At 49.8% G+C, this 22,822-nt stretch overlaps 1 protein-coding gene and 1 long non-coding RNA gene across 8 annotated transcripts in view; one reads left to right on the top strand and one right to left on the bottom strand.

Annotated features, from left to right (window-relative positions):
- Nucleotides 1-22,822, top strand: part of JAM3 (junctional adhesion molecule 3) — a 33,039-nt gene continuing 10,217 nt past the window's right edge. The window contains exon 1 of the mRNA XM_068659436.1: nucleotides 1-131. Within this exon, the coding sequence (XP_068515537.1) occupies nucleotides 86-131 (46 nt within the window). The 5' untranslated portion in view covers nucleotides 1-85. The remainder of the gene's footprint in view (nucleotides 132-22,822) is intronic.
- LOC137843796 (uncharacterized) lies at nucleotides 1,608-22,290 on the bottom strand. 7 transcript variants are annotated; one of them, XR_011089690.1, is made up of 3 exons: nucleotides 22,004-22,290; nucleotides 6,276-20,028; nucleotides 1,608-6,183 (listed from the first exon to the last, which is right to left on the bottom strand). It is a non-coding gene; the product is annotated as an uncharacterized lncRNA (long non-coding RNA). The 7 variants fall into 7 exon arrangements; XR_011089689.1 differs by having other exon boundaries at nucleotides 6,276-17,920; XR_011089685.1 differs by having other exon boundaries at nucleotides 6,276-14,994; nucleotides 17,786-22,286.

The following is a 22,822-nucleotide window of genomic DNA, read 5'->3' as shown; positions in this document are numbered from 1 at the left end:
GTCCCCCCCCCGTTTTTTTCTCTCTCCCCCCCCCTCGGGCCGCCCGGGCATTGCGCAGGCTCGGCCGGGCCCCGCACACCCCATCATGGCGCTGCGGCGGCCGGCGCTCGTCCTGCTCCTGCCGCTGCTCGGTGAGTCCCCGGCAAAAGCAGCCGGGACCTCGGGGGGGCTCGTCCCCATCCCCTAAAACGACCCCCGACCCGGAGGGACCCGGCCCCGGCTGCGGAATTGGGGAAGGAGTCGGGGGGAGCCGGGGTGCGGGGCTCCCGGAGCGAGCGCGGAACGGGGAAAGGGGATGCGGTGGTCCCCGGGGGGAGGATGGGGAGATGGGGAGGTGGTGGGATGGTGCCCGGGGGAAATGGGGATGGGGTGTGCTGGTCCTGGGGAGAAAGGGGAGGTGGTGTCCCGATCCCGGGGAAAAAGCGGGATGGGGTGCCCCGCTCGCTATTCCGGGGAAAAGTGGGGGATGCGGTGCCCCGGTCCCAGGGAAAAAGGGGGATGCGGTGTCCTGGTCCTGGGGAGAAGGGGGATGCTGTGCCCCGATCCCTGAGAGAAAGGGGGATGCGGTGTCCCAGTCCCTGGGAGAAGGGGTGAATGTGGTGCCCCGGTCCTGGGGAGAAGAGGGATGCTGTGCCCCGATCCCCGGGAGAAGGGGGGATGCTGAGCCTGATCCCTGGGACAAAGGGGGATGCGGTGCCCGAATGTGTCACAATTCTGGGGAGAAAGGGGGAATGTGGTGCCCGATCACTGGGAAAAAGGGGGGATCCAGTACCCTAACTGTGATCCCAGGGAAAAGGGGCAGTGGGATGCGCTGCCCTGACCCCGTTCCCATTCCCGACCCCAAGAAGCTGCGGTGCTGGAGGCAGCGGGGCCGAGCGCGGGGCAGGAGGCTGCGGGTCGAGGGCTGAGGGTGCCAGGAATGTGCAGCCTCGGCAGGCAGGCAGGGCGGACACTGGTCCCTATTCAAGCCCAGGCACAGGCGCCTATTGTTCCGGGGGCCCCGCTTGAATGTTTGCAGTTTTAATTGCAAAAACATTTGCTAATTCCGCTCAGGAATGAATTCGGGCTCATTTGTTGTCTGGCTATTAATAGTGGGGGGCTGAGGAGGGGGACAGCAGCCGGTGGGCTCACGTCGCCCTCCCCCCTTCCAGGCAGGCAGCAGAAGGCGAAAAGGGATGGAGCAGGGTTAGGGTGACAATCAGCAACTGATTTGGAAAGTTCAGCTACTGAAATACACCGGGCTGAGCACGGGTGTGCACAGACACACAAATAACTGTGCGTCAGCTCAAGCCTGAAGTGTGTTGGAATATTTCAAACGTCTTATCTAAGGGCAAAACAAAATGATTCTTTAACTCCAAATGATTTGTAGAGCCTTTGTGGCCTTGAATTAAGTGAGATTTGGGCAGTGTTGCCCAAAAAATGAAAGAAGTGACTTAGACACTCGGGTGGAGTTCCCCCGAGGGACGAGGAGCTGGTCCTGCTGTGCTCTCCAGCTTTTCACTCGCTTTGCTGTGCTTTGTAGCTGAGTTTCAGCAGGAGGAATCGTGAGTACCTGATTCTGGAGCATCACACTCTTCCAGGTCCTAACTTTGGATTCAGGTGCTCCATTTGAATGCCAAAAATGTCAGACTTCACACAACTTTTCCCTACGGCTGGGCTGCAGGGTGGAAAGGTGCTTCATTTCCTTCCTCCTCTGTGTGAGCAGTGCTGAAGTGTCCTCTTGAATCTGGCTTAAAACGCAGCAATACTGGAAATGAACTACAGATAGTTCTGCATTTATTTTGACAGGAAAAGTTGCTAAATACAGCCAAATACACTAGTTTCAGGCCTCTGCCTGAGAACACCTATCAGTCGAGTAGCAGGCTTGCTCCCAGTTTTAACACAGTGGGTTCTGGCTGCCTTGGCGTGCCTCCCCCTGCGATGGTTTCCATCTGTTTTCAAATTTGGGGTCATAAGCCCTGAGGAGTAGAAAGAACCAAGGCTGAGAATAAAGCTGCTTGTTCCACTACACTGGAGTTTACATAGCGGGGGCATCCCACTACATTAAGGTGAGGCTGTCAGAAGTACGTAAGATTAAACCTGTACTGAACCTGGTGCTGGATAGTCCCAGAGGACTGAGACCATAAGGATGCCTTTGATGCTAACTGACTAGTTAAAAAAAAAAAAAAGCAGAAAAGGAAGCTGATGAGGCTAACAAGATGCTGTGATCCCAAACTGCAAAACCGCCTTAGAAATTTAAGGTGTTTCTTAGACTGCAAGCATTGCAGAGCAGGGATTGCCATCTCTTGATCATGGCCTTAAAACTTTGCCATGAAACTGAAGCCAGTGAAGCATGGAGCAGTCAGCGCGTGCCCTGCTCTAGGCACTAAAAGCATCTAAAGATTCTGCACATCAGGGAAATGCCATGGTCATAATTATACCAGCGGAAGTTATTGGCGTCAGTGATGGAAAGCAGGGCTTAGAGCTGACATCAGTGTGAAGTCCTGCCTCGATGGCTCTGGTGCAAGCTGGAAATCAACATTTGGTGTTTGAGGGTTTCACGTGTTGGACTGAGGGCAGAACCGTGGAGCCCTTCCCAAAATTCTCAAGTATTTCTTGATAAAAATAAAACATGCTGATGATTTATAGTCCTTGATGGGCTGATAGGACCAGTCCCAGGCACATTTCACTTATAAAGTTCAGTGTATTCAAAACTTACTTTGAATTAATTCTGATTTTGCAAGAGATTTTTCCAAACCTACAAAGTAGAAGTACTTTTTTTTTTTTTTTTTTTTTTAAATATATATGAAGTCCATCTGTCCCAGCCACCAACAACTGTTCTGAGTCAGCTGTCAGTGCCAAAAATCACTGGGTGGAAATGTTGTTAGCTTTCTTGCAGTTATGATAAGTTGCTTGTTGTCATTTTCTGATGGGAAGTATTTGCAGTATTGCTTTCTTTTCAACAGGCAGTAAAAAAATAAAAAAAATAAAAAAAATAAAAAAAATAAATCAGGTCAAACAGCTCTGAGAGCCATGCCAAAACGAGATGCTTAATAACCTCTTCAAAAAAATTCTTAGGAAGGGCTTGGTGTTCCTATTCAGGCAAGCAGTATCTGGCATCACCACCAAAGAGTACTTGGATCGCATCAACTTTACAGCTGTTGACAAAGAACGTGACACCAGCACATTCCCTCTTGCTCTGAATATTTCAGAGAATTACTGGGTTACTGAAGCAGAAGCAGATTCAGAAAATAAAATGTGGGATTTTTGTGAGGAGAAAGAGCTGCGGACAGAGATGTTGCCCTCGTCATGAACTTCAGTTCTTTTACTGACCTGTTTATTTTCCTTGTGAGAGCTATATCCTGGGTCTCTTGGCGTGCGTGCTGGGGCTGGTTTTCAGTTATCTGTCCGCACACTAAGGATTTGCACCACGCTGAACTGCCAAAACTCACCTAAACAAATAAATAAAGCAGAATGAGCTGTGTTCAACTCCACACACAAGGACAAAAGCTGCTCTGCATAAAGGCTGTGGGTGGGCCTGCTGCTGGGTCTGCTGCCAGTTTGCCCCCACCTTTTGCCAGCTCCAAAGCGTCACCCCCCACTTGCTGACGCTTCCCCTGAAGCTCTCTTGGATTATTATTTAAGTTTCTCTTGCAGCTTGCGCTCGCTGCGTTATCGCTCTTTGCGATGAGTGGCTGGGTGTTGAAGCAGCACTGGCCTCCCAGTTGTATATTTAGAGCTAATGCTTCACAGTTGATTGCATCAAGCCCTGATGATCCGGAGAAGGTTCGTGAACTCCTGAAAGTGGTGGGAGGGAGTTAGCAAGGGGAAAATTTCCACAGCAACAACAAGGATTTTTCAGTATCCTAAGTCCTCAGGAGTTCTTCTCGGCAAAAACAAGAGCACGTGTTGCAAACGTGTCCCTCACCAGGAAAAAACAGCTACTCTGTGCATAAAAGCTGGTGGCCTGCTTTGAAACTGATGTTTATATATTAAAAAAAGATGAATTCACGATATGAAATTAATTAGGATAATTACATTCTCAATCTGGCTTCTCCATCAACTGGAATATGAACTGAGTATGTTTTTCCAATTGATAAGGGATGTTTGCCCTCTCTCTGAACCCCCAGGGAGTATCACATTTTAATAAACACAGGACCAAAACCAAAATTCAACCACTAAGTGTCAGTTCCATGTAGTGGAGGGTGTGTCCCATGCAACAAAACCCACTCCTTGCTGAGTCAGGACATAGCCTAAGAACCATTTAATGCATTTAATTGCTCTAATGAATGTTCTGGACTTAGTCTTAATTTTCCACCCAAAGGGGTTGGATTACTGTGTGGGTATGGTTCACTCAATATCTGGGCTTGGGGCAGAGGAAATACCTGCTGGGTTTCAGTTCTCATACTGCACATGAGAGTTTTCAGCAGTTAGAAGAAAATTTTAAAAAATAAGAAAAACCTTGACTTTTTTTTTGGATGGAAAGCTCAGCCTGTGTTTCCTTACTCCCCTTCTGAGTGCTAATCCCCTCAGTATTAACTTGAGATTAGAGGCATTGTCTGGAGAGGCTAATTCTTGCTAGGGACGTACCAGCAAATGGGTCTGTCCGTGGGGAGCAGGACAGCAGCGCTCTGAGGACTTCGCCTGAATATTGGCCTCTAGGATAGCCCCAGCTCCTCGCAAACTTCTGCTTCTCATTTCGGATAAGTGGAGGTCAAGCAGGCTTTCCCTGGGGATAAACGTGGAGGGAGGTGTATATTAAAGATGCCTCCTGCACAAGAGTGGCCAGCTGAGGTTGTGTTATCACTTCGAACTCAGCAGTAGCCACCTTTGATTGCCTCGCTGCGTTTCATGCTGTAAGAACCCTTTGTGTGACTCCCCTGATGAAGTTCAGCTGTCTAAAGCACAGCTTGGAAGTGCAAAGCCAGTGAGACAGCTGCATAATTGAGCTGGTGCCCAGTTCTTATTAGAGCAGCATCCTAAGCTGGGCCTTCAAAATGCTCAGAGAAAAATACTGATACAGTATTTCCCCACCAAACTATTGGTGGGGAAAATGCAGCAGATGCGGAAGATTTTTTTTCTCTTTTTCGTGTAATAAATGGAACTTTCAAAAATAAATAAATTTAAAAAAATCACCTCTGCAATTTCCCCTGCCCCTGAGAGCCCAGTCGAGGTAGGATCCCCACGAACCGACCTGCAAACTGGTGACAGCCATCGAATGGGAGGCCAGCCAACACGGGGCTGACATTAACTAATTAAAAGCAGCTATGTACATGCTGTAACTTGACAGCCCACAGGTACTTGAGATAAGCTCGAAATATTAATGGGAATTGTTCTGCCGTGCAAGAATCACTTGTCGGTAAAAATAATATGAGGTATTGGGTTATGTCGTGCCCCGCGTGTGGGGTGGAGCACAGGGCTTAACAGAGTCCGTTACAAGGGGAAATGAAGGTTTCGGTGCAGTAATAAATGAAGTAGATGAAATTAAATTCTGTTCAGATAATGCTTTAGGTTTTGTGGCTTTTTTTTTGAAGTCATAAATCCCAGGGATTTCAGAGTTAAAGCCAGAATACATCCTAGCCTTCCCCCGTCAGTGTACCTGATTAGTACACCACAAATGTAAGATCAGCAGGTTTCTAAGAGTTCTCTTAATTCATTTGGAAACTGCTGCCTCATTTGAGGACAGTAAAACTTTAAAACTGTGCCAGGGACTTGCCACATCTTTGGCATCTGGCTAAAAGTTACAAGTTGACAATGTTCAGCAGGATTTCAAGATTTTTGAGCACACTATTAAAAATATATTTGGGTGGCCTAGGTAAGATTTTCTGCTGAGCTGCAGAAATCCACTGAAGTCTAAGGGGATTTGTTCCCATTACTTGGCTGTGCTTTCAACAACCCTTGGCCGAAAATCCCCACCTTAATAACCTTTGGGGCAATTCTTTGTGTAGTGGCCAGCATGTTACAGGTGGGAAGCGACTTGGGGCGCTCTGTTATAGAATCTGTTCTGGAGGGAGGGAGTACAATATTTCTAAAAATTCAGGTCCATTGAAAGCACCTGAATTTCCTGCTCACTCTACCTGAGACACCCAATCCACTTGTGATTTTTTTGTCTTACCCAGTATGTCTCAAAGTGCATAACTCTTAAAAGGCTTTGTCCTGAAGTCCTTCAGTGGTTGCTGAAGAAGCCTGTAGTATTCTATTTATCTAAAGAAAGTCAGAATTTTTGTTTCATTAGCAGTAACAAATAAGACTGGCAAACAATGCCATAGAAGGGAGTTTGGTGAAATGAAGCTTACCTATTAATATAGCCAAGAAGTGCCCTGCATGGCAGTCCTGCTTTTTGCTCCCAGCAGAAAGGTTCCTGGCACGTTACATCTCTCCTGGTGGCTCTATGCTGGCTGGCTCAGGGCTGCTCAAGTGGAGGTGGCTGCACAGCTGAGAATTCAAGGGTTTTGTATGGACACGGATGTACAAGGTGTATATGGATGTACAAGGCTCTGCTGGATGTACAGGTGTACATGGATGTACAGGGCTCTTGCTCGTTGGTCCAAGATCAGACTTGGAGACAATATTTTTGTTTTTCCAGGATGCTATCCTTGCAAGACAAAAGCCTTAATAATATACTAATGTTTTATCTGCATTCCAGTAGCACATACAGCTTCTGTTCACGTATCAGTGTGTTTTTGCATTGTGCTGTACATAAAAAAAAACTCTCCATACCAATTGGCATCCTCATTCAGTGAAAGCTACCAAAGGATGAATTCATTGTGCTGCTGGGCTGCCATAAAGCTTAGGAGAATTCCCCAGAGTATTGCATGAGAAGGGCTGCACGAACAGCTCATGAATCGCGGCAGTGGACAGCACCGAGTGTCCACGGGGAAGGCAGCTCTGCCACGTACCCGGAGGATCCATTAAGGAGGCTGCTGCCTGCTAATGGGCTTCCTCCTGGGGCGCTTTGGCTGCTAACACTCTCTTGAATGATTTCCGGGAGCTTACACAGTTAACGGCAGGGAAGGTGTAGCAAAGCCCTGCAGTTCTTGCTGCTTCTGCAAAACAGCTTTTATCCCGAAAAGGATCTTATCAACAGCTATTTTTAATGCACGCTTAAACCTTCGCTTTAATCTTTTTGTTCTGCATCGATCTGTGCAGAAGCTTGGAGATAAACATTTCTTCATCCCCACCATGTTGTTTGGAGCGAGTTATTTTTAGGGCCTGGAAAACATCCGTCCCGTCGGGGCGAGGTTGTCTGCATCAGTAGCATACCTTCGGGGAGGAAGTCCCAGCTCCGTGCTGGGACAATGCCTCATACAATGCCCCGTACCTCTGCGGCAGCCCTGGGAGTCACCCATCCTTGGAGGAGTGGGTTGGTTCTTTCAAGGTGTTTAGAGACCAAAAACTAAGGTAAAAGGAAAAAAATTGCTGGGAGGAATGGACACGCATGCCGTGAAGGCTCCTTGAGGTTGCTCATTGATCTGGGAGCTCCCGCAGCAGAGGAGGTGCTGCTCCGTATCCTGCTCTGCTCTCAGCTACTCTGCTGGGATTGCAGGTAATGCAGTGGTGGGGTGGGTCTGGTCTCTCAGGGAGCGAGGAGGTAATGGCCTAGCTCCTTTCTCATGCACCAGCAAGCAGCTATTAGCCGGCTACAATTCGGTCAGCGCTGATGGAGTTGCCTTTGAACTGGAGATGAAAGCCAGGGCGCCTTGTAATCGCCTCCTGCATCTCCTGGGTCCTCCCTCAAGCAGCCCTGGCTATCGAGCTGCTGAGCATCCTTACGTCCCTGGTGTTTTCCCTTTACTTTGGCCAGTTCTCAGCACCCCATAAATAACAGGGCAGTGCGGAGCTCTGCCTGCCAAATCTGCGTCGTGCGTGCTGGAGGGGAGGTTAACCCAGGTACGAACTTCTCTCTTCTGCCCTCAAAAATTCTCTGCTGGGCCTGGCCAAACAGCTGTCCTTGCCCACAGGCGCTGCATGCTCTCCCACACAGGGCAAGATAAGCCCTTTGAAGTCAGCATTTTGGCTGCCAACAGCTTCTGAGGCGCTCCAGTGCCCCCCTTTCCCCGTTACCAACTGTGTCTTGGGTTCTCTGTCCCAACAGCTGAGCCACAATCAGGGCTGGGGAGTGCAGGGCTGGATTGCTGGGACATTGCCAGGGGCCAGAGGGAATTGGAGATCCCAGTTTGTGGTGGTCCATGAGCACGGCAGGGACTGGGAGCTCCTTCCCGAGGCGTGCTCGTCGCCTACCAGCAGCCCGCGGCCGGTGCACGAGAGCGATTGTTCTCCTCGCCAGGAGGATCGCGGCGTTCTGCTGCGGGCTCCCCGAGCCTCCTCTCTTCACAAATATTTGGAACAGACTCTGCTTGGCAGCTCCGACGGTTTGACTCAGCTGCTAAGCATAGACAAAGGCACGGACCCAGCTTCGGCACGATAACAAGGAGCTCTGGGAAGAGAGGAGACGAGGGCCGGGTCCGGAGGTGAGGCAGCAGATTTACCCCTTACCTGTCCTTAAGGGAGAGGCACAGAGGGTTTGTTGGAGCTGGAGCTGGTTGTGTGTACAAGTTCTGCCCGCAGCATGTAAGGGGATCCCTAAGCTTCTTGGCTGTAGCACTGCACAGTCTTGAAGAGTGTGGTTTTGGAGCTTCTTGTGGTCTAGTGACAAACACGACAAGTCTGGCTGCCTAAATACTTCCCAAGAGCCTTTCAGTTCCTGGCTTATCCTCGGTCACTTCTGAGACACACATGCCTTCAGTCTCACATCTGTCACTCAGCTTCACGTTCTTGACATGAGGCAAAGTTATCTTTGCTACAAAGACTTCCCTCTTCTCCACCCTCCCTGGTTTCCTTTCTGTATCCCTCACTGAGAAGCAATATCTCCTTCAAAGAAATGCCAGGGAGCCCATTTGCAGAATTTACAGCTGCTTCCCAAGGCTTGAGTATCCTCCTCTCTAGCAGCAAGCTGCTAAGCATGTTCTTAAGTGGGAAGATAAGTGGTGTTATGATCCTTTCATCTTCTAGCTCCGAGCAGGCTGGAGATAACTGATAAAGGGATGACAGCGAGGAAGATGCATAGGCACCTTTGGATTTAATTCCTGCTTTGCAAGGCAGTCTTTAAAGCACACTTCTGGTGCGAACACAGGCTGGTAAAATAAAGCTGGTCCTTCCTTTTGCAGCATATGTCTTTTCCTCATGGCTCTGAGCAGATCCCCTGTCTGTGCCAGCAGAGCCCAAGCAGATAAGGTGCAGAGGCAGCCAGGTCTCTTCAGCGTCCTGCTTCTGGTGGGCTTGGTTTGAGGGACTCCCCGGATCATTACCGACTTTAAGACATTCTCTAGATGTTGTTTCGGCTGGTGAATTTATTTCCACATCTTTTTTTTTTTTTTTCCACATCCACGTGGATTTGAGTTGTACTTTAAACAGGGATGCATCTGCAGTGAGGGAGCAGCAGCCTTGCACGTGGTGGGCAAAGATGCATTCCTGCGCTCTGAGTCTGTACAGGAGCAAACACCAGCGACAGCTTCACGGTGGGTGGGAGTCTTCAGACCCCTCTTTAACAGACCGTGCATTCAGCTCCAGAATTCCTGGTTGAGTCCCTCGTCTGCTGGCTGAAACAGGTGGCTCGCACATGCCTGCGAGGGTCTTTATTGGGGATGGTCTTCGAGGTCAGCTGCATCCAGCCCGCATTCCAGCTGGGTCCCTGCACCTCAGCTTCTGGCCCGGCTGGCTCCGGGCCACCCAGCCCAGAGGATGCTAACCACGGCACGCACGCTGCTTGTCGAAAGCAAACCACTTGAAAGCAGCACGTCTGTGGTCCTGGCTTGTGCCTGCCTGCTGCATTTTCCTCCAAGGAAATAAGGAAAAGTGGTTGGGGCAGAATGTGTCAAAAGCTTAACATCACCTCCGGGGCACACGGACAGCCTGCTGGAGCGTCCGCTGCTCATCCCACATCCGAGCCAGGGGAGACCAGCGTGAGGCCAGCGAGCAGCAGGAGATGCTGCTCCCCAGGTAGCACCTACCACAGGCTCTGCTGGTAGCACTGCAGGTGAAGTTTGTGAGCTGCTGGGCACGCTACGCCTGGGAACATAGGTAAAAATTGAGTTAATTGAGGCACGTCTTGGCAGGGGTTTGGCACAGTTTGTAAGAATGATCCGGAGGGGACAAGCACTGAGACCACATCCAGGTGCTGCCACTGAGGGCCTCCAGAGGTGCCCTAGCTACCTTAGCTAGAGCCATGCTCTTTCTAAGCACCTAATCCTGTCTCCTCTATTACTTTAAGCAGAGACATCCACTCCCAACACTGCGTGCTCTGCCTGTTGGCAAGTCTTCTACAGAGCGGGCTACAAACCTTCCCACAGGGAGTCCCTGCTTATCTGCACACCGAGCCGAGCCTCTGCTTCATCTGAGGAGCTGCAGCATAGCTGAGCAGCGCTGAATTTTCTGCCCTAGAGCTCTTGCGTCACAGCCCAAAGTGTGAACAGAGGCCGCAGCCTCCCTCCCAAATCAGCCCCCAGTGCCTCTGCACCTCGGCGTTACTCAGCACTTTTTCACTGACAGGGAATTAAGTAGGATTTCTAGGTCATTGTGGGCCTGTCAGGAGGAATCGTCTCCTTTAGACCTCATTAGCAAGGCTTTCTGCAACACCAGGCTTCAGAACAATTGCAGCCTGGTTCCCTAAACACTGCCTAATGAGACAGAGCTGTTAGCAGCAGTTTGCTAAATAAAGACTGTTTCTGCCTGAGACAGAATAAAGCCAGACTGGATTTTCTTAGCTGTCTCTCACACAGAAAGTATTTCAAAAGACCCTTATTATAATAATGAGCTAGATGTTGCTGTTGGGGAGGCTGCACAGGGCCAGGGCTTGATGCTGGTGCCAGGTGCTTCCCCAAAGGTGCCTTCAAGTAATCTGTGCTCAAGTGACCTAAAAGCCTCTCCAGCTCCTTTAATGCTGTTGCCCCTTTGGGTTCGAGGCATCTTGAGCATTTACCTGAGCTCCTCTGACTTCATCCCACTCGGTGACTTGCTGCCTCGTGGTGGCCAAGCTGCTCTTGGTGACTTCAGTTTCCCTGGGTAGCACAGGATCTTTGATCTCTGGTTTGGGGCAAAGTTTGCCCAGCATTCACGCAAACAGCTTTGGGGAGGTGAGGGGTCCGTGGAGCCAGGCTGCAGGGCCCTCCAGAACATCTCTGATGTGCTGCAGACCTCGGGCCTGCCTGGCCCTTAAAACTGCTGTGGAGCTGCCTGCTCGGGATGATGAGCAGCCCTCATGTTGCCATTCCCCTTTCAAGCAGAGAACTGCGCCTGAAACAATTGATGGCAGCACAGCCACTGCCTTGCCCTTTAGTGGATTTTTGCAGCGCAGCACTCTGTCTCGTCCAATTTCAGGCGAATGCAGCGTGCTGGCAAGCTGCAGTCCACGTGCTGCACAGCAGTGGGAGAGACCCTGCACATCACTGCCTGCTCCAGCCCCAGCCAAGGTCTGCAGAGAAAATTGCTTTCCTTTACTTGGTTGCTTTTCAAAGGGTGTTTGCAGATTGCTGATAGGAGGCAGGTGAGATTTCTGCTTGTACCTGGGTGCTGAGCAGAAAGCAGGTGGGTCCTCCTTGAGCAGCGTGAGGCCAGGTGACTGCTGATGATGGTCCCGTAATGAGATTTTTCATCCTCTCTCTCTTCCTGTTCTCAGAAGAGCTCGGATTAAAGGTGAAATCTGAAGCACGATGGGACGGATCTGCCTGCCTCTGGCTGGAGCAGACACAGGAGAGCTGGGGATTATTACTTGGCCAGTGTGTAGGTTTGTTTGAAGTGGTGCTTTGATGTGGCAATGGGAGTTGATGGAAGGTAAATGGTGTCTAGACAGGTTTTTCCTCGCTCTGTTGTTGTTTCTGAAGCAGCAGAAGCAGTGCCAAACAGGCTGAACAGCTCCGGGATGCAAGAAGCAGAGCTATTTCTAGAAAGGCAGAACAATGGCTCTTTAGGAAGATCCAAACCAGTTCTCATGGAGCCCCTGTCAAACCCGCTGCTCCTCCGTGCCCGGCACACCGCCTGGGTCAGTTAATTGCAGCAAGATGCTGGTGGGAGCGAGCGAAGGGAAGCCCAAGAGGTAGCCAGCATGTCTCCGGGTGAGTTGGCATGGCAGAGAGGTACAGGAGAGGTCGATTAACCAGTGCCCTGGCCAGCAAGGTTGGGAACTCAGAGGTGAGCTGGTTTTGGCAGCATTTGGAGGGGGACCAGGCTGACCATAGTAGCAGTGTGCTAGGGCTCCCTTGGTGCGCTTGGTGGGATGCTGCCAGGATTTAGTGCCCAGCAGAGCTGGCCTGGCTGCCCAGTAACAACTGCAGCCAGTGGTTCAGCTACACTGGGAGGGGAAGAAGAGGCAGGCCATGATCTAGAGAGACTTGTCGCTGGCTGGCAGGCTGTGCTTTCAGTGCTGTCTTGGCTCCAGTGTGCCATCTCCCCCAGGCTGTTAGGGAGGGGAAGTGGAGACCGCATTCAAATGCCTATTGTCTGTCCTTCAGCTGGGAGCAGAGCCAGAAGAGAGAGAGGCTCTGGCAGCATCTGATACAGGGGGCAGATGTTAGGGGAAACATACTCATCCATAAAACGCTGGCGCTGGGATTTTCAAGGGAGCCACAAAGGTTAAGTGCCCGTGTTTTGGAACGTGTACATGAAGGTCGCAGAGAAATCCTGGGCTCCTGGGATCCTTGCTAGGCTCGGAGAAGCTTTTTGAAGGGTTTTTTTGAAGGGATGAGCCCTCACACAGCATTTGTGGGCTGTCCCAGGTGAATGCTATTCTCGGACCCATTTGTTTAAGCATAGCCAGGGAGAAGGGCAAAGGTGCAGAGAGCCAGATTTAATCTCCTGTGGGGGCCTTCAGAGGTGTGTAGCTCTTTGAGTTCAGCCTGGCTTCCTTTTCTTGTAGCCAGCTGCCAACTTCTGCAAGCACGAGCTGGAAGTAGAGTATTTCCTGACCCTGCCTGTCCTCTCGCTTCACCCCTGCCAAAGCAGGGCTCGGCCACAGGTTTCAAGCAGAGCTGGAAACTTGGCGCCGAGGCGAGGAGCAGAAAAGAGCCCAGCTTGCTCTCCTCTGCCTGGGTTGGCTTCTGTACTGCTGTGGGGAGTACAAATATGTTCCCAATCTGTTCGTTTCACTGACATGACTCCAAGACACACAGGCAACAGATACACTGACCAAGAAGGGGCCATTGTTAGAGGGACCTCCTTGACTGTGGCTCTGCTGTAAGCAGCTGACCGCTGCAGCTCTGCAGCGCTGGGACGCGGCCGCCCCGTGTCTCACCCACACCACTGAGAGCATTCAGGCCCCCAGGGACCCCTGCACATTAGCAGGGATTTGGTCCTGCTTTACTCGATTTGCCCACCTACGTGCCCCAATCTCTGATTGCAATGCCTACCTTTGGCAGGCTGGTATTAAATCGAGCCCCAGATGAAAGAAGTTGCAGTCGTTGCTTCCCTGTGAACCGTCCCTTTGTGTTAACTGATGCTTTGCTAATTGCACACAGGCAGACATCCAGAGCAGGCAGAGAGCTTGCTCTGCGCTGGAAGCTGGGGAGCCAAGGAGCTGATGGACAGGTTAGCATTTTGGCTGAGGAGGAATAAGGGCCCCAAGAGAACCAGAGAAGAGGAAGGGAGTTACCTCATCGGCTTCCAGCAGCCAAGGCAGGGTTGTCCTCCAAGAGGTATTTCCTTAAGCTTCATCCAGTCCGAATTTAGTTGCAACTTTTATGAACAATAAAGGCTTCCACTGTTTCCCTTGGAGGACCTGGAAGGAATCCAGATAGATTTTGGTGCTGAGAAGCAGATCCTGTTATTAATGTCAGCCTAATAATTTCTTCCCATCTCCTTCCCACCTTTCTCGCCATTCATACTCGTAAAAAGCCTACAGACAGTTATCAAGTCCAGTCCACCCTCTACTTTAGCTCCATCTGAAATTACACACAGAATTGTAACCCCGCGTCTGGCTTTGGGGTCTGTGAGAGCATTTGGTGTGCCTGTACCAGCCTGGTGTGCCTCAGGGGAAGCCTGGCAGCTCCGCATGTAAACCCCAAAGTCAGCAGCACAGTGACACGGGGCTCAGCTGACCTGGGGAACAGCTCGTGGCCAGGAAGGCGCTTCCCTGCAGAGCAGCAACCCTTCCGCTGCTGGGCCTGTAGCACTGGGAAAAGGGCTGTGACCAGGGCCCAACTGGGAGCGGGCGGCTGAGAAAATTCTCTGCTAAAAATAGCTGCGAGAGATGTTTAAGGAGAAAAACAAGCTAGGGTCTGGGAGAAGTTCTCAGATATGTGGCTCGCTCAACTCCCCCAGGACAAGGAAACTTTGAACCTCGCTGGCCGAGGCTCGTTTCTGCTCTGCTAACCAAGCTTGCTGTGGTCAGGAATCCAGGTTGGGACAGGGCAGAGGGGCTTTCCTCCTCCCCCTTTGCTCTGACGTTGCCTTATTTCCCCCTGCTTCTCCTGCTAATTTATGCCAGCATCTTCCTAGCAGTGCTCCCTCTGCATCCAGTGTCTCATCTGTGTCTGTCAGTGACTTCATTTGGGCTACTTTTAATTCCCGATGTGCTTCCTAAGGAAATCTGTTGAGCCCTGCAGCACAACTCCCTCTGCAGGTCTGAAGCCTGTGCTCGGGCTGATGGTAATGAGGTAAGTCCTTTCGGATCTGTTACCGTGATTCAGGGCAGCCCCTGGAAGGATATTCCCCCAGCTCACGTCTTCAGGCCTGCGCGTGGCCTGCTGAAAGCGGTTTTCCCCTGCAAATCTGCATCCTTTGTTCTGACAGATTTGTTACAAAGCTTCGAAGCGGCCGTCTCCTGCGTGGAATGACAGCAGTGGTTTCACAGGCTCAGGGTATCGAGCTCCTAGGCAGCTGTGAGCGCTCCCTCGGTGCCCGCAGTCACTTGCTGGCAGCATCCATTTGTACATGTTCTGTGCAACACGTTAGCTACACAATTGTTTTATACCCCGGGCTAGAATTATACACATGAAAAAGAGAGGCAAAATGATACTGTAAAATCTGAAAGAAAAAAAAATGCTCTTAAAAGGAGAGCTGTTTTCAGCCTTGTCATAAATGCTTTCTGTGTGTGCTTGCTCACGCCCTCTCCCGTTCCCTTCCCTAGCCTGCTATCAGCTCCTGGCTCTGACGTCTGCTACTTCTCCCCAACTCCCATTTTCCACAGGAAGATGACATGGTTGGTCTCTGATAAGCAGAACTTCAAATTTGTGCTTTGTTGGTCAAGCTATAGGCTGGAGGAGACCTAGGGATCAAGAGATTAGAGTCACAGACAGAGGAATAGAGGATTATAGGCTAAAACCCTGTGAGTCTCTGTATTGATGGTTGGGACACAGCCAGACACTAAAGAGCATTGCAAAGCCTGGTGCTGATAGCATATCCGCTTATTTCCTGTCTTTGCATTTCAGGCAGCTTTTGATACGTGTGTCCTCATCAAAAGGCAGGGTCAGGCAGGTATCGAGCACCCCAGCTCCCGTGGAAGTCAAATACCTGCTGAGACCAAGTCTGTGCATCGGCTGGCACTCAGCCTGGAAAACGTCACTTTGGCTTATGAGATTCTCAGCAATCCTTGAGTCAAATTCCCACACAAGGGGAAAAAAAAACTAACTTGTCCCACTTGCCCCTTTCCTGTTAGAGATCATTCTTTCTCCCTGAGCCTGTCCACAGGTCCCTGCCATGCATCACTGGCCTGACTGTACCCTGGAGACTTCCTTTAACATCTGTCTGCTGCCACGAGAGCCTGTCGGGAGGAAGGGAGAGGACAGGAGGAAGACCATTGCCTCTGGCTCTTATCACAGTTATCAGCTGGTTCCCTCCCACTTGGCACTAATTTGGTATCAGCATCTGCCACTTTGAGGAGGAAAGGGACTTGCTGAAGTGAAAAATAATGTAGGATGTGCCAATATGGCAATTCCTGGGGCTGGCTTGGAAAAGAATGGAAGGCAAGTGGGAATAGGCAGGAAGGGCTGGTTTCAGATTTGCCCTGTGCAATAGTCCCACTTGTCTTTAGTGCTCACCGCTTTTGTCCTCTACTTTTGCTGTTGTAAGGTCACAGAAGTGACCATCCACTGCGGGCTGAAGTGGTGCATTCCTTACTCTTCTGTAACTTCCCAATCCTCAGTTTCAGGAGCTGTATGTCCTTACAGAATTGGAGGGGACACTGAATTTGAGGAGACCAAAGCTTAACTGATGAACATGAAGCATAAAGCCCTGTAAGAGATGACAGTGATCACGGGGAAACACTGCACAAGAGTCTCCACACACATCCAGGGGCCCAGCCAGTTGTATTCCTTGGGTCTTCATGTCCTAAAGCAGAGGTGGGGATGAGCTGACCTTTTGAGGTCTGCTCCTGTCCTGTTTTCAGTGAATGCACTAATTTTCGTGGTCAAGTATTGGCTGTGAGCCTGCCCAGCGTGAAGATGTAATTAAGCTGTTCATTTGTTAATGAAAATGGCACAAACAATGCTCAGTACAATGTGACCGTTTTAATACATTCCTAGCCAAGTCATCTGTAATTATTTCCTTGTTGCCTTATTTCTCTTCTGGCTTTTGCCAAAAACTTGGTGCCTACATAATTAGCAGCTCCTCTGCCTAATGGCCTTCCCTCAGAGCCACACGGCAAGGCCACCTGCCCCTGTTTTTTCCTTCTGGAGGCAGTGTAACATTGCAAGCCCAAAGCATCTGTGCAAGGGGCTTGACCTCAGAGGTCTGTAGCAAGGCAAAATAAATGATCTGGGCAAGACTTAATCCCTTGGTTAGTGGTATCTGATGCAATGCAGGAGCTGTGTGCCGTGCTCCCTGATGCTTACCCAAGGAAAATGAGACTTTCAGTTCAGCCTCACATTTCTTTCTTGGGAAGGGAGAAACAACTCAGGGCTGCAAGGGCGAGTAATGACAGCGTCTTCTCTGCACAGCTTTCCTTTACATTTCCTTCCTGTTCTCTCTTGATTACTCCTTGTTCCAGATTTTGAGAGGCAAAGTCAGACTTCTTCCATCTTTTCTTTGGGTTGGACTCTATGATCTGAGTAGGTCCCTTCCAGTTCAGGATATTCTATGATTCTATTGAACTCTCTAACCCTTTCTACTTCCTGTCTCTACGGTAGTAGATTTTAGGTGTCCAACCACATATTGCTTCATTCCTATCTTGCACATATGCGCTGTCCTCTCCCAGAAAGTTCTTTCCCAGAAACTGGGGTATGAGTTGGGGAAAACAGGAGAGCTAGGACTAGATTAAGGTGTTGGGCAAGGCACGTCCAGCCACATCTATGAAGTATTAAATGCCTATCTTCCTCGTGATGTCAACAGCATTTAAATACCTTTGCAAATCCGGCTCTTGGTCTCTTGAATGATGTCTGTCCTGATGGGTGAAGAGCTATTTCATCAAGATGGGGTAAATAGGTTAGGCCCAGCGGCCTAGGAGCTTCCTCACTGGGTCGCCAGCTGCTGGTTCAGCCATGCCTCTCTCCTAAAGCATCCCTCTGCTCTTAGGAAGAACAGGGCACAACAACCTGCCAGAGGACCTGGTCTGAGCTCAACATGTCCAGTAAGAGCTCAGGCTTGTGCTAAGACATTGAGTAAGCACGAGCTCTCCCTGTTCAGACAGCTCTGGAGCACGGCTCGTGATGCCTCCTGATAGCACAGGCCTCAGGATTTGCAAAGCAGGTGGTGTGCAGATCTCATCACGAGAACAGGCTGCCTCGTGTTGGTGAGAGCGCAGATATGCTGGGCCTTAATACCCCTAAACATGCCGTGATGCCATGAGCAAAACCACAACCAAAGATTGTGAAATTCCTACCTCCAGAAGGCCTTGTCAGATGGATACGTGAAGCAATGTGTCTGCAGCTGCAACCCGACACAACAAAACCAGATCTTGGGAAAGCATCAGAAAGCACCGTGCAGTCTTCACCAGGCAACACCTATGTTTCCTTCCCTGCGTGGAAGAGAGGAGGAATGTTTGTCTGCTGAAAGAAGCTGCTTTGCAGAGAGGCTTTTGTCTTAACAGGGCTCTGTATCTGCTTGCTAGCAACTTGTTTCACGACTAAGTGGGGGTGTGTAGGCTGTATGTGTACCAATGGCTTTGCTGTCTGATTAGGAGGTAGAGCAGCAAATCCTCCTGTCCAAGAGGGAGAAGAAAAAAAGAAAAAGAAAGAAAAGAAGAAGAAGGAAAAAAAGGACTGTGTGCATGGTTTGGATGCTAATGGGCCTTGTCTGCAGCAAATACAGTCAGGTCTTTAAGGTGCTGGTTTAAATTAAGAGCTTTAAACAGGTTAAGATTTTATTCCACGACTCCATTTACAGACAGACATTCCCTTGCCTTCTCTAGTGGTGAGCAGGAAGAGCGAATTATGAGCAAATCCTGAAATGCTCACATCTTCAGATGAATGCAAATATTCAATCATCTTCCACGCAGCTTTGTACTGCGGGGTCCTGGTCCTGCTGAGACTGCCAGAGACTCCCTTATTACAGGCATTTAAGAAGAAACGAGTGCCATCACCTAGCTACGTAGGAGAGGAGGAAAGCACAAGGCAGTACCACGCGGAGCACCAAACACCGCTCTGTACCACTGCATTTGCCTTCCGTAGGTTAATCATGCTCCCTGTTCCCTGCCCAGGCAGGCACATCTCCTCTGTTTGTAGGTGTCTATCAGAGATTTGGCAACCCTTTAAGTGAGCACTACAAGCCATGCATCTAAAATAAGCCGTGCTGTTTTATGATAGCTGGTAAAAATAAAGCCTTACTCGCGCAGGCAGTTATAACAGCGCACAGGATTTACAACCGAGTGGGTTTTTTCCAGGGTGGGCTGGCCGCAGTCTGGTGATGGCCTTTTTATAACCGTTATCAGCCCCCACACAGCCCAGGTCCATCTGTTACTTAATTTGGACGGAGACACTCCTAGGCTTTTGTTTGCTAATCTCTCGCTGCACATCTACATTGTTCGCTCGCGGGGCAGCCCACCCGTGAGTCAGGCTTGGCTTGCTGGTCTCAGGCTTGGCGCCACGGAAAACTGGGATAAAAGAAAGGCATGCAGCTCCGTCTGGTCACTGAGCAGCACAGTCCACTGGCCTTGTTTGTGTCAGCTTGGTGGGGCTTTTAACGGGGGTCTTGGATGCGAGAGCAAGTGTACTAACAGCTCCTTCCTGCTGGACTGGAGGCACGGTGGGAAGTTAAGGCTGAGTGCTATAAAACAAAAGCCTCTGACTGCATTTGTAGGTATAGGCTGGGTTTTTAAACAGGCCTAAATGAGCTGTCATGTAGAAAGTTATGGCGAAATAACTAAAAGTGTATATGAGGATCAATAGCCAGCCTAATCTGCACTGGAACTCAGGGAGAATGAGGTATGCCATTCATTCCCTGACTGCACGCTCATGTGCCCGCTATAAATCCAGTCTTTATATATATCTCAAGTACATTTAAGTCCCTTAAGCTATTACAAAACCCCAGCCAAGGGACAGTCAGACCAAAAAATAAATAAATACAAAAATAACAAAACAACTCAAAACTTAGCAGGGCCAGAGCACGGTAGGCATTTTTTGGTATCTTATTCCCACACCAGACCGTATTGCCTATCCTGTGCCACCTTGTCTACACTGGCACAAGTTGCATTGCGGAGTAGGAGTGGGGTATGCTGGTGACAGAGAGGAGGAAAAAGAGCCTGAGAGAAAAAGGATGGATATTTCACAGTGCAGAAGGCAAGATGTTTCTGCACTGCAGGGTTTATGGTGATTTTCTGAGAACAAGCTGCATGCAGAAAGCTGGCCTCTCTCTTCCTTGTCTTATCCAGTCCGGCAGACAGTACCGTGCAGCTTCCTTTGCTGTCCCTCCGGAGGTTTCTCACAAGTTTAACAGTTACCTTCCTTCCTCCTGCACGCCCACCACGCTTGTAAAGCAGGGGCAGCGCCGGGGTCGGCTGGGCTGCCCCTAGCAGCGAGGCTCCTCTCGTGCCTTCTGCTCTCCTCACTTCTGCTCTGCCAGCCCCGGCTGTTTCCTTCACGCCAGCTCCCGGTGCCGAGGATGGGTGCTGCCGGGGGCACCTCCAACCTGGCAGTCAGAAAAAGAAACGACACGCGGAGCACTTGGCTATCACACTCCCAACACCTCGCCGTGGATCGCGCTCCGCAGCGCTCCTACTGCACCAGGAACCACCCGGGAAGCGAAGGTGCCTGCCGAGGCGTGTGGTTTACAGCAGCTTTCCTGCGTGGCTTCGATGCGTTTCGAATTGCAAATGGAGCGACAGCTTATTGATGACGGCCGCCCCAAGGAAGGCATATTTTTGTTCCTTTAGTGGGTAGGTGCTTAAATACAGCTGCGTGGTTTTGTACTGCTTGTGCCTGACAGTGCATTAACTAAAATTACCGTGTCAGATAACTGCAGGATTGGCAAGGAAGGGTTGGACTATGCTGCAGCACAGACTGATGGCAGCAACTTGCATCAATTTTGTCCTGGTCATCCTTTTTACGTTGCTTACAACACGTAAAAAAAAAAAATAGTTTACCTCCTCTTCAAACTTCTGCCTAGAATTTTTAAACAGATTTAAGAGATTTGGATGGAAGGGACAAAAGGTCAGGCTGTGCATTCAACCCCGTACAGAGATAGGAGACTTAGCACAGTCTAGATGTCTATAAAGCTGCTAGTTTATTTCTTCTGTAGGTTCAGCGCAACATTTTAAAGTGATTCAGATACCATGAGTCACAGTAACAAGTATGGGCTGGATCTCTTCAGCTAAAAGAAGTGCCATAAGAATATGCTATAGACTTCAGTGCCGTGTCCTGGATTCTATTTCGGAGAACTGATGGCATTTGGGATTCAACCATATGTCTGGCTGAGCCTGTAGTACATACAGATCTGGTAGGTATTCAGAGATTTAGTACATACAGATCTGGTAGGTGCGTCTGTTGTGGCATGCACGCTGCTCTGGAAAGGAATGCGGGTCTGTGCGCAGCCCTTCCACACATCCTGGGTGCCGAGGCCTTTGAAGAGAAATTTAAATAACACAAAACCTTCGCCGATTATTTGCGCTGGGCTGAAAAAGGCCTAAAGGAGAAGCTTTGGAAGAAACTTTCTGGAGGTGATGGTTGTTGCTAATAATGATGATTTGGCACGCAAAACCAAGCAATGCACAAGTGCGGTGACCAAAGGGAACACTTGCCAGCAGCAGGGCAGTGTGACATAGCACAGATGCCCACCCTGCGCCACCAGGGAAGTGCTAACAGCTGGGAAGCACCAGCCTTGTGCAGATTCCTCCAGCCCTGGAGAGACTTTGAAAGAGAGAGAGCACAAAGCAATGCTAAGAAGAGCTGCAAAGGTGCTCTGCAACTTCTTTACAGTCTATGTGGTCACTTGGGAGGTTTGGTTTGCTCCCTGCACAGTTGTAGCCTTGTCGTTATTCAGAGCATGCTACTTGTTGCCTTCTTGTGCCACACACATAAGAATAAATCTGGCTTAGCAGTGATTTAAGCAGCCACATTGATCTCTGCCCACAGTCAATACTTGTAATAATGTGAGAACCTCTTGCACGGTCTCCAAGGACTCAGCTTCTGTCTAAAATTTGTTGTCATCCTGCTTTGTGCCTGAGGGATTGACCTAAATCTCTTGTGTTTAATGGGTGGGAAAGATCATGCTGTGAATAATTTCTGAGAAATGCTATGGGGCCAGAGCATGATGGAGCCCTACTGTCCTGGAACAAATACTTGCCGAGTCATAACTCCTTGAGGATAACACATCATTGTGGTAATGTGTCTCTACCTTCAACCTGTGCTGTAGTTGTAGGAGAACAGAACAGTTTGGTTGGAAGGGACCTTCAAAGATCAGTTCTTCAGTCAGACTGTTACCATGCTATCTACTTGATGGGACACTTCTTTTGGGAGGGGGGAAAGGATCTCTTGTAAATGAGAACATACAACAGGAAAACAAATTGGAGCATCAAGTTGCCTTTAAGGAACAAGGAGCCTTTGCCAAGTCCCTCTCCCTCCCCATCCTTCCTTGCCAAAAGGAAGATTTATAAGATAGTACAGACCAGATAGATGGCGTGCCAGCTGTCTTCTACAGGTCTTCAGGTGCATCACAGCTCTCCATAGCCACCTGCTACACCGGGTCCCAGGAGAAAGCTATCATTTGAAGAACTGCTCCTGATGAAGCAGGGTGCTGTCCCTGAAGCTGGCACCACCTACAGCTTGCCCCATTTTGAAAACCAGGGCCACCTGCCCCAAGCAGGCAGCAAAGCAGGAGCTCCACAATTAGGCTGAGTGCTCAGGCCTGGGCCCTCAAGGCAAGACCTGTTGGTTCCCAAAGCAGAAATCTCACTGCAGAAGGAATCAAAAGACTTGTTTGTATGAAGGGCCCTACAGCCGAAAATGTGTCCAAAGATTTCAAAAGGGTCTTTCCAAGCCTGGAAGCAGAAGGCCTGATAGAATTGGGCTCTGCTTCACTTAGCAGACTTCAGCAAATTACTTGTGGTTGCTTAGACCACTTCTGATAGAAACGAACCCAAAGTGGAGCATCTGCTCCGAGCTGCGACAAGTCAGCTCTGAAAGTGGCGTTCTCCTGACTCACCTAAGTAAAGCAGCAGCAGACTGCAAGCAAAATGCTCACTGCACTGCCCTGTTACTCATTTCAGCTCTGATGCATAAGACTTTTCCCAGGCAGGCACATTATAGTCATGAGCACTGTCATCTTGTTCGATATTGGATTTCTCCCAAATGCGGCGTGAATGTCTCCAAATGCAGAAGGAGGAAGGGTGGAGAGGTCCTGCTAAGAGCAGTGCTGCTGGGCCAGCTATTACTTTGCATCACCCAGTGGTTTTTATATGAATAACCATTATTTTGGGCACAAAGGC

This window comes from Anas acuta, chromosome 23, assembly GCF_963932015.1.
Source record: "Anas acuta chromosome 23, bAnaAcu1.1, whole genome shotgun sequence".
Taxonomy (NCBI): domain Eukaryota; kingdom Metazoa; phylum Chordata; class Aves; order Anseriformes; family Anatidae; genus Anas; species Anas acuta.
This window is presented reverse-complemented; position numbering and strand designations above follow the sequence as displayed.